The following is a 9,465-nucleotide window of genomic DNA, read 5'->3' on the forward strand; positions in this document are numbered from 1 at the left end:
AGGAACAGATGCTGGCAGCGGCCACATAAGGTCTGCTCAGATCTCCTGCAAATGGGTCCCTACAGGTCAAACTTTAATTTGTGGTTCTAATGAAAGATATAAACTTTTATAAGCAGCAACAAGGCTCAGAGAGGACCTAAATCCATTTCAGCACTCATTTAGCAACTTCAGCTGTGTGCAATTAAAACTTCAGCGTTAAATGTTAGAGAATAAAATAATGAGACACTTAAAAAATAATCTGCGCTTCAGCGGGGCCAGGCTCAGTGGATTCCACATCGTCCTCTACGAGACGAACACAGAAGCAGTGCCCCAGCCTGCGCCGCGCAGCAGGATCCCTCCTGCAGCCGATGCACGGAATGGCTGCTACACTTTGGGGGTCCCCACACACACAGCACTGCTCTGTGAGCACACCTGTGACTGATGATCTCACAGCACTCAAAACTTTCCTTTTGGCTTCAACAGTGCAAGAATAAAAGCCAACCGGGCTTAGATTGAGATTTTCATTTCCCAGTGATGGTCTAAAACGCCTTTATTAGAACAGCTATCGGTTTTAAGGGTTATGAACACTCATCTTCAGGACATGGAACAAAACTGCAACAACAACAAATATCTTTTATTCAAAAGAGAATCTTAAATGCTCCCGTGATCGCTGTGAGCTATCAAAACTTGACCAGCGAAGAAAAGAACCACAGCAAACATCGTAGATGTATTACTGACCAAAGGAAACGTAGAGAAATGCAAATTAAAACCAAAGATGTACAGAAATGTCAACATAAATTAGATAAAGTATTGGGAGAACACAAGTCAAAAGCAATGTACTATACAGGGCAAATGCACAGCGTTAAACTTAAAAAGCAAAAACCAATGACAATTACATACTTTATTTCCTCTTATAACAAATGAAATCATTTTTATTTGAGAAAAGCCAACAACACACACCTTCACAGAGAAAAAGATATACTCGGGGAAGTCAAAGAACACTACAGTTTAAATGGATGAAACGTTACAGCTTGCACACCAAAATTAAAAATGAAATGAAATAAAAAAATGAAATGGTTACCAAAGTAATGCAGGTCAGGGGATCAAAGGTGAAGGGTCACACATTATTAAAAAGAAATCCAAAAGGACGTCTGCATCAAGATCTCTGCAAAACAAAGGAGCTCCAGTAAGTAAAACTGATACCTTTCATGGAATCAAATCACATCTTGAAATCACACACAACACAGAGCAGCTGACCCAGCGCGAGCGGACACCAGGCCTCCCTCAGCCGCGTCCTCCTGCTCAGGCGCACTCTTGGTGCGTTCGTTTCTCTATAGAAGGTGCTTCCAGAGCACGAGATGAAAGCCAGCGCTGCTGAGCCGGCCCGTGAGCCAGGTGGGCGAGGGGAGGCACACAGAGCCGTGCTGGAAGCGAGCAGCGCCCAGCGGGACACGGCCACCGAGGGGCACGGAGCGGCCTCAGCGCAGCTCCCAGCGCCGGCTGCTGGGGGAGCGTCCTCCGCTCCTCGGCAGTGAGTACAGCCAGCTCTTGGAGCTGGAAATATTGCAATTATTGACACATACCTACACTGAGTCACTAACTTCATAACATGGCAGCTTAACACTACAATAAAAAAGTAATTCAGACGTGGCTGCCGAGACAAAGGCCTCTCCTGCAAGAATTTCAATTACACGGAAGCTATAAAAAAATCTTTGGCACCCATTTTCCAGCAAGATACAGTCAATTATCTTCCCAAATTTATGCAGAGAGCGTAATATTTACATCAGATAGCTTTAAAGACAGACACCCACCAAGGGCACTGCGGCCCTTCCCAGCCCAGCTCCCCTGCTGCCTCCCTTCTCCCCAGCTGCAGGCATTAGGCTTCAGGAATCTCATCTGTACCAACGCAGCCACGTCCGAATCACACACAAACCCTGCAGAACTCTGTCAGGTAAAGAAGACACCAACGATGGAGAAATCGGCGTGCTCAGAGCTGAAGCACACGCACTGATCTCATTTGCCTGTGCACTGCTCCAGAAGACACATTCCATCCTCCTGCTGGGCTCCCGCTTCACGCACACCTTCGCTGCACCACGCAGCCAGCAGCGCCTCTGACCCCGCAGCCCCTCCTCAGCCATCTCTGGCAAACTCTGCACTGAAGTTATTGCTACATCAGACTTCAAACGAACATCCATTATTTTCAACATTTACCAGCTCCACTTCTAAAGAGTTAACCCACCGATGTCTGTTTTCTTTCCCAATTAACATCTGATTTTGCTCTTGTCACAGTGTAATTCTGCAGTATTTGTGCGTGAAAGCAGACAAACATTGGGGCGGTTATGAGCAGGACACACAGGCGTCCCTGCCAGCTTGGGGGGGCTGTGTGTCCCCGTCCTGGCCCAGTGCTCAGCCCAGGCTCAGCCCCACAGCACACACTGGTACAGAGCGCTTCCCAACAGGCTGCGGCCAGATATCAAATCAGAAGTAAAAACATGCATGGTAAAATGTTAACAAGGAGTGCTGCTAAAAGGACAATGAGGAAACACAGAACCCAGACATTTCTGGGAACCAACCAGTCGGGCCTTCCCTTTCTTCTCTTATCCTCGCACTACGGCTCCATGCTTCACCACAGTGCAAGCCACTCAAGTTGAAGACAGCCTCATCTTGGAGGACAAATCAGGAACAAATCAACTTAGAAATAATTTAACAGCAAAGACACGGGTTTTCAATGACTCAGCAGGCAGTTAAAGCAAGAAGGCGTTAGCACAATCCGTACTAACAGAAATTCCTCAAAGATAAATAAGATTCAGAAAGCCACCGCACCAAGGCCACGGGCACCAGCAGGCAGCGGGCGAGCGCCTGGGCATCCCCGAGCGGTTCTGAGAGCCACCAGCATCTTTCCTGAAAGGCCAAAAACAGCCTTCCCAGATTACAGGCATAAATCATCTTCCTGGAGCTTTGCACTAAATACATTTTTCCCTGTTCACAATCTATTTCCCCAATAAACAAAACCAGAAACGCACTCCCTGCTCCTGCTCTCGTGATGCAGCCGTGTTTGTCCACAAGCGGTGCCAGCGGCTCAGCTCAAAGCTTTCCTCTTCTCAACCTCCCCCTCACTACAAGAGATCCTCCCCCTCTTCCCCCGAGGAGTTTTGCTCCCTGCAATGCCCCCATGGTCACTCCCGGTGCTCAACACAAGTTTCTGTTCCACTCAGTCCATTTCCAAGCACTGTCCTGCATGAAATCTGTGCTTCTACTGGCACTGACTTTTCCTTGATGTCTGCTTCTACTTTTTCTCCTACATTTTTCTCTTCTAAATGAAACAGTCACCCTTGGAAGTACCAAACGTGAGATGGAAAAGACAGGATTTCAATCACTTACAAAATGTAATATCCTCCATTTCCATTCAGTTGACAAGTGAACCAATTCATTTGTGTTTATACACGCCAGTCCCTGGCAAAGAGACATTTAAATTGACTTTGTAAATTGACTTTGTCGTAACATTTTCCTTGCAAAGCGCCGTTCCAAGTACAATGCACCTCACGCCCCGGCGAGGATGTCACTCCGTGCTGGGCAGGCTGGGACCCAACGCGCCGCGCAGCAGCGACACAAACACCTCCACCATTATATTAAACCCTCATATTCGAGGAATGGTTTCCATAATACACAACTCTGACTTTTTACTCCCCCTACGCAGGATTCTGTGGTTTTTGACAGCACGTTTCAGAGCGATCCCTGCACCATTAAAGAGTAAGAACCAGAAGATGCAAGTCAGGAGAAGCAGACGACAGAGAACCCAGAACTTGACGGGCAAATTTAAATCCACCCGTGACGACTAATCAGCTTTGCATTTGTATGAACTTCTAGGTGGGGGCTGAAACAAGTATTTGCTTTTTGAGCTTTCTGTGCTGGATTCATCCTTTATAGGTTAGTTCCCATCTTCAAAAGAACAATTTTTTTTCATTTTATCTGGCAACAACTACAATGAGCCCAAGCTTTTAAGAATGCCAGGCTGAGTGACAGACCTAAATCCTATAATAAGGAATCTCTTTACAGTGGAGAAAATAAACAGCTACGCTTTGCCGGCCAGTTCTCATCTGGACAAAAGGTGTTTTTCAGTTGCACATTCTCATTTTTGCCTGATTTCCCCCAACAAACAAAGCATATGCCATTGTTCGGTTGCGCTCCCATTGCTGCCTCCCAACCTCTCATCTCCTGACCCAGCTGGCAGCTCCAGGCCGTGCCTCATGGCAGGGGCCATCTCAAACACGAGTGCCGATGGATTACCCGGCACGGCAACAGCTGGGCACAGGGGAGCCAAGCCAATGCAACCCTGCAAGCTGAGCCCGGAGCAGGACCATGCCCACACATCGAGCAGCAGTAAGCCACACCGAAGAAGTAGGGGAGCTGTTTTAAATGCAAGGAAAGCTTCCTGTAATTCCTACAGCCTTGCTGGGCAAACAGCTGGATCCTCAGAAACATCCTCCTTCCTCCCTGCAGCTTCTAGAAGCTTTATTGCCCTGATATTAAAAGGTTTGCACCTACCCTACCAATAGATATGTATTTTTGAAAGAAGCTTCAATGCACAGACACAAGTGTCCCCATAGATCTAAAACAGAGTCATCTTAAATGGTTTCAGGCGCCTCTGCCAACGTGGGAAACCCTTAAAATAGTCTTTAAAGGGAGAACCCTGATGCCTGGAAGGCAGCTTTCCCTTTTTTCTCTGCAGCAACAGACATCGCAGCGCCAGCACCGCGCCGGAGCAGCACGTGGCCAAGCTGGGGCTGCCGAGCTGCCCTCCACGTGCGGCACCTTGTTCCTCAGGGGTGCAGAGTTATGCATTTTCCTCACAACACAATACATAAAAATAGAGGCACAGTCTAATATCATGCTGGAACGGTACTGGTTTGAGCTAGAATAAGCTCAAACTAATTAAGATTTTTTTTCCTTTAGTTATCAATTAATGCAAGGAAGTCAGTCTCACTCGGAATAAAAACAGGAGGGCAATGCATTGCCCAAAACAACACATTCCCATCCATTTGTTTTGCTTTATGGGACTCGGTTTGGTAGCAGGACTCCAAGATGTTAATGGCACAGAACTGCAAAATCAGCCATTCTTGAAGACTTATTGTACAGAGCTACAAAGTTGGCTCTAGCACTTAACAAAAGGGAAGGGAAAGTAAGTCAGCCCTTCCTCAGAGGAAGCTGAAGGATCTTTCTCCACCAGACCACAAGCAGTACAGCAGGTATTCTTGGGCCTTTGTTGCAGGAACAGTAACCTTTCAGCTCCGCTCAATCACTGAGCCTGCACACAACATTCACTAATTATGTAAACATGACTGAGAAACTGCAAAAGCAAAGCCAATAGCACATTTTCTGCTTTGTACATTAGGCAAAGCACAGAATTTCATTAATTTCACAAAATAAACCCATAATGAAGTGCTTCTGTTAAACACATTTCCATCTCTTTCACCGCTCAGCCTCAAACCACCACGATGCAGCACTGTGAGCAGCCACGTCTGCTGCCAGCTCCCGCGGGGCCGCTCCCAGTGCTGCCCTAAGGAGCATGGGAAGCATGGGAACAGCACCGCCCCGGGGCTGAGCTCGCACCCGTCCCTTCCTCACACCTCCACCTCTTTTGGTAAATTAGTTGCCAACCAGCAGACAAATGCAGCAAAGCGCTACAGTGCATCATGCTACCCAGCAAAGCCTGACAGCAACAGGTGTTCTTCATTTTCTCCCATTTTCGTATGGAAGCGTCCATTCTAAAATGCACCTCAAAGCATTGAAGAAGAACCAACAAGAAGCCATGCCCCACTGCTCCGGCACCACGCGGAGAGCGGCGGGGCAGAGCGCGGTGCCAGCTCCTGGGGGCTGAGCAATGGGGCGTCCCCCCCCAAACCCCTCGCTAAGGGCACACAGGTACCAGCCAGCCCCGAGCTGGGTCCCTTATGGCCCTCAGGCAATTCCCAAAGCCTTCTACATCTTGTCTGCACTTGAGAAAAAAGAGACGGGAAATAACTCAATGTCACCAACCTGCAAGCCAAGCAAAAACGCAAGACAAAATCAGAGACGTAAGCGGGCACGCAACTGAAGTCCACGAACGCCACGAACTAAAGGAAGAAACTGGTGTTAAATATTCTATAGGAAAAACTGGCACTCCTTGCTTGACCCTTCAAGCCAAGGCTGAGCGCGCTTGGCAGTGAATACCGCTCTACCATGGCAACCCCGGCTTGTCCCCTCAGAGGACGTAAACACGGGATGTGGCCAGAAACAAAAGCGCTAAGTAATATTTTATATTTTGGGTGTTTAACTTTTCCGTCTTTCTTTTACTGTGTCATTAAGTGTTTACAAGGATGATTAATGGCTGCGGCTGCCAACCCATTAATGAAAGGCATCTCCGCTCAGAACTGCAATCCGCGCTTGGCAGGCGCGGCACGAAGACAAGGTTACACCAACCCCCCCAGCCCCGCACCTATCTGCGCCGCCGAGACAGCGCAGCGGCGTGGGAAGCTCCGGGTGCCTCGATAATCTGATCATTCTACACGAAGAAGCAGGATGAATTTCCTGCAGACAACATTTCTCGCCGCCTAAAGCGATTACCGGCTAATGAGCCCGCGACCTCTGCCGCCTCCATTAGGGGACACAGCGCAGACAAGCGCCAGCGCCAGGCAGCCCCGCAGCCACGTGGGGAAGGGCTGCTCCGCCAGCTCGGGGCCGGCACCAGCGCTGTGCCCCGGCTCCCAGGGGTTCGCAGCAAGCCACGACCAGACCCCAAGTGCTGCCCCACAAGCACTCGCATCTGCGGAATTTTCTGGCAATTAGCTAATGTGTCCTCGTGTGAGCAATCACGTGAAGGTCCCTTTCTATCCCCCCCCGAGCAAAATAAATAGAAGCTCACAACTTTCGCAGGCATCTCAAAAAATCTAGATCTATAATTAAATGGCTTGGCTAGACTGATGATTGTGCATCATGGGGAAAAAAAATTAAATTGGAAGGAACACTTCCTTCTCTGCAAAATATAAAAACACCGTGAACTTGATTTAAGACGAGATGACATTTTGATATGGAAATGTATTTCCATCAAACATTTTAGTTAAAACTGCGTCATCGGACTCAAAGCAAACATCTCAGCAACGCGTTCCGAGCGCTGAGCGGCTGTGAATGCCCCGTGCCTCTGGCTGAGCGCACAGTCAGCCACAACTTACCCGGTTCTCAGAGGATATCGCTCCTCCACCCTAATTACCCAACCCAAAGCAACGCATGACCATTATCCTCAATCTACAGATGAAAGCGCTCAGAAAAAGTTATTTGCCTGCGTTCCCATGGTGATGCCCTGGTAGAGGAAAGAACAAACCCCAGCTGCTCCCTGACCTCTGTGCTGAGCGCTTGCAGCATCTCATTTGCAGATGCAACAAAGCCATCAGCAGGGCCCGGCCGGCAGGTTAACACACAACACGAGCCCCCCGCACCACCCAGCCGCCCGAGCGGCACTTCCAGCACACACAACGTGTATAAAGGCCGTGCTCAGATTTCCTTGAAACGTTTCCATGCAACATAGCAGAACAAGCCCCTGTGCAGGCAGCTGGGAAGGAGCCCTGGCAGCCCCGCGGCCTCCGGAGCTCACTGTGCATTTGGACAACGCTCTCAGACACAGGGTGCGTTCTTACACGGTCCTGTGCACACCAGAGTTGGGCTGGATGGTCCCCGGAGGTACCTTCCAACATGGGACATTCTGTGATCCCATGAACCTTGCTATTTGGGACAGCCCCGGCAAGCGGTGCCGGTGGTGCTGAAATTAACACAAGGATTCTCTAAGTGCCAGTTCTATAAAACACGCTTTTTCCTTCAGTATTTCCAAACTTGTGCCCTCACCAGCACACTGAGAACACCTGTGTAGTCAGATGAGAAATACGGCCCCTTAGGAATCAACCACGAAACGTAGTCCAGCATTATTATTGTTATACTCTAAGAAAATTCAACTTTTATAACATTGAGCACATTTGCATTTCCAAGTGGAGGAGGAATAAAATCTCTAAGCTAAGTTACCTTTTCCCATTTAAGTAACACAAATTTTCCAAGACCTTATGCAGGCTTACGATTCTGTTTCTTTGCTCTGCCCTAATAAGGCCGAAAATCTCTGGCCACAATGAAAGCTCCTCGTTTTTAGTAATGCAATAGGAAATCACCATCAAGGTGCAGCATGTGCTGGCAAAGCTACCGGCAGCACTGACCCGAGCGCAGAGCCAGCTCCCCGTCCCCACTGCACGGTACCATTGGTGACAGATTTCAGAAGTGAGAAACAGAAACCAGAGTGACCAACCTGATGCCCAAAAAAACATTTCTTTTTTCTTTTAAACGTGCTAGCTGATTATTTATCCGCCTAGAATTAAGGTATGAGACAAGCCCACACCAACAATATGCTGACAAGCACTACCAAATGCTTTTACCTTTTCCTCCTGTCCAGAATGCTGAATTCTCCCGTGACTCATCTGACCCTTCCACCTTCCTAGCCAGTGGAATAAAGGCAAGGGGTCACAGACAAACTTGGACTGCTCTTTACCCTTACCTTGGACCACCAGGCACCTGCATTTTAAGCAGTTGCTTCATTTCAATGAACACAACACAATATGTTGGCTAGCAGGAGATATGCAAACTAATGCATTCAAAGTAACTGAATTCCAGTATAAAACATCTGATTTCTCAAACTGCAGGTGAGTTACTCCTCAGAATCCTGCTTTGCAAGCAAAAATGTGCGTGGTCTTGTGTTTTGTTAGGGCTTTGTGTGTGTATGTGCCTTTCTCTTTTAAAAAGTCTGCGCGCATTCCCAATAGCAAGGTAGTGTTCTTTAACACAGCACCTAAACAACAAACGTTAAACAATTCTGAAACCCACCCCTATGATGATACAAAATACTGTTTTTTCAGACAAGTGACATACACACAAGTAATAGACTCCTGCCATACCATTAGTCAGCTTCCATGTTCGCCCTCAAGTCGAGCTCATTTTCAATATTTAATACCATTTTATTATTTAAACAATACGTTTCAGAGCAAGTGAATTCAGACTCTGTAACTCACGTAGCATGTTGTCAAAAACCAACCCACAAGGATAAAGAAGAGGGGTTTGTTTAAGAGCAGCAGATTTAATTACCTCATTAGTGTTCCAGCGGTGCCTCTCCTTCGGTAAACTTGAACATTTTGGTAGACATTCGAGCAGCTTCTTCGGTAAAAAGATTTTTACATGACTGCCATTGCTGTTCCCATGATCATCTGGAAAGAAGAGAACACACGTGATATATACATGGAACAGAACCTGTGGTTTCTGCTAGGAGACCCTAGTTACAACCTTGGGAATCCACCACTGCTCTTGTCAAAGAGCAGCAACGTGCCACCGCAAGTAAGAACACGGCTTTCTGTTGAAATTCCACCTTTATCTCAGAAATAAAAATACAGTTTAATCCTGTATGGTTGCAAAGTTGAGATC

At 47.6% G+C, this 9,465-nt stretch overlaps 1 protein-coding gene across 7 annotated transcripts in view; it reads right to left on the bottom strand.

The window, feature by feature from the left end:
• The window catches only part of CAMTA1 (calmodulin binding transcription activator 1), a gene marked incomplete at its 5' end in the record, with an annotated part of 208,918 nt that extends 199,667 nt beyond the window's left edge, over positions 1–9,251 (bottom strand). For all 7 annotated transcript variants that reach the window (XM_021417392.1, XM_021417391.1, XM_021417393.1 and 4 more), the window contains 1 exon segment: positions 9,133–9,251. In XM_021417392.1, the coding sequence (XP_021273067.1) occupies positions 9,133–9,251 (119 nt within the window).

Source organism: Numida meleagris, chromosome 20, assembly GCF_002078875.1.
Source record: "Numida meleagris isolate 19003 breed g44 Domestic line chromosome 20, NumMel1.0, whole genome shotgun sequence".
Taxonomy (NCBI): Eukaryota; Metazoa; Chordata; class Aves; order Galliformes; family Numididae; genus Numida; species Numida meleagris.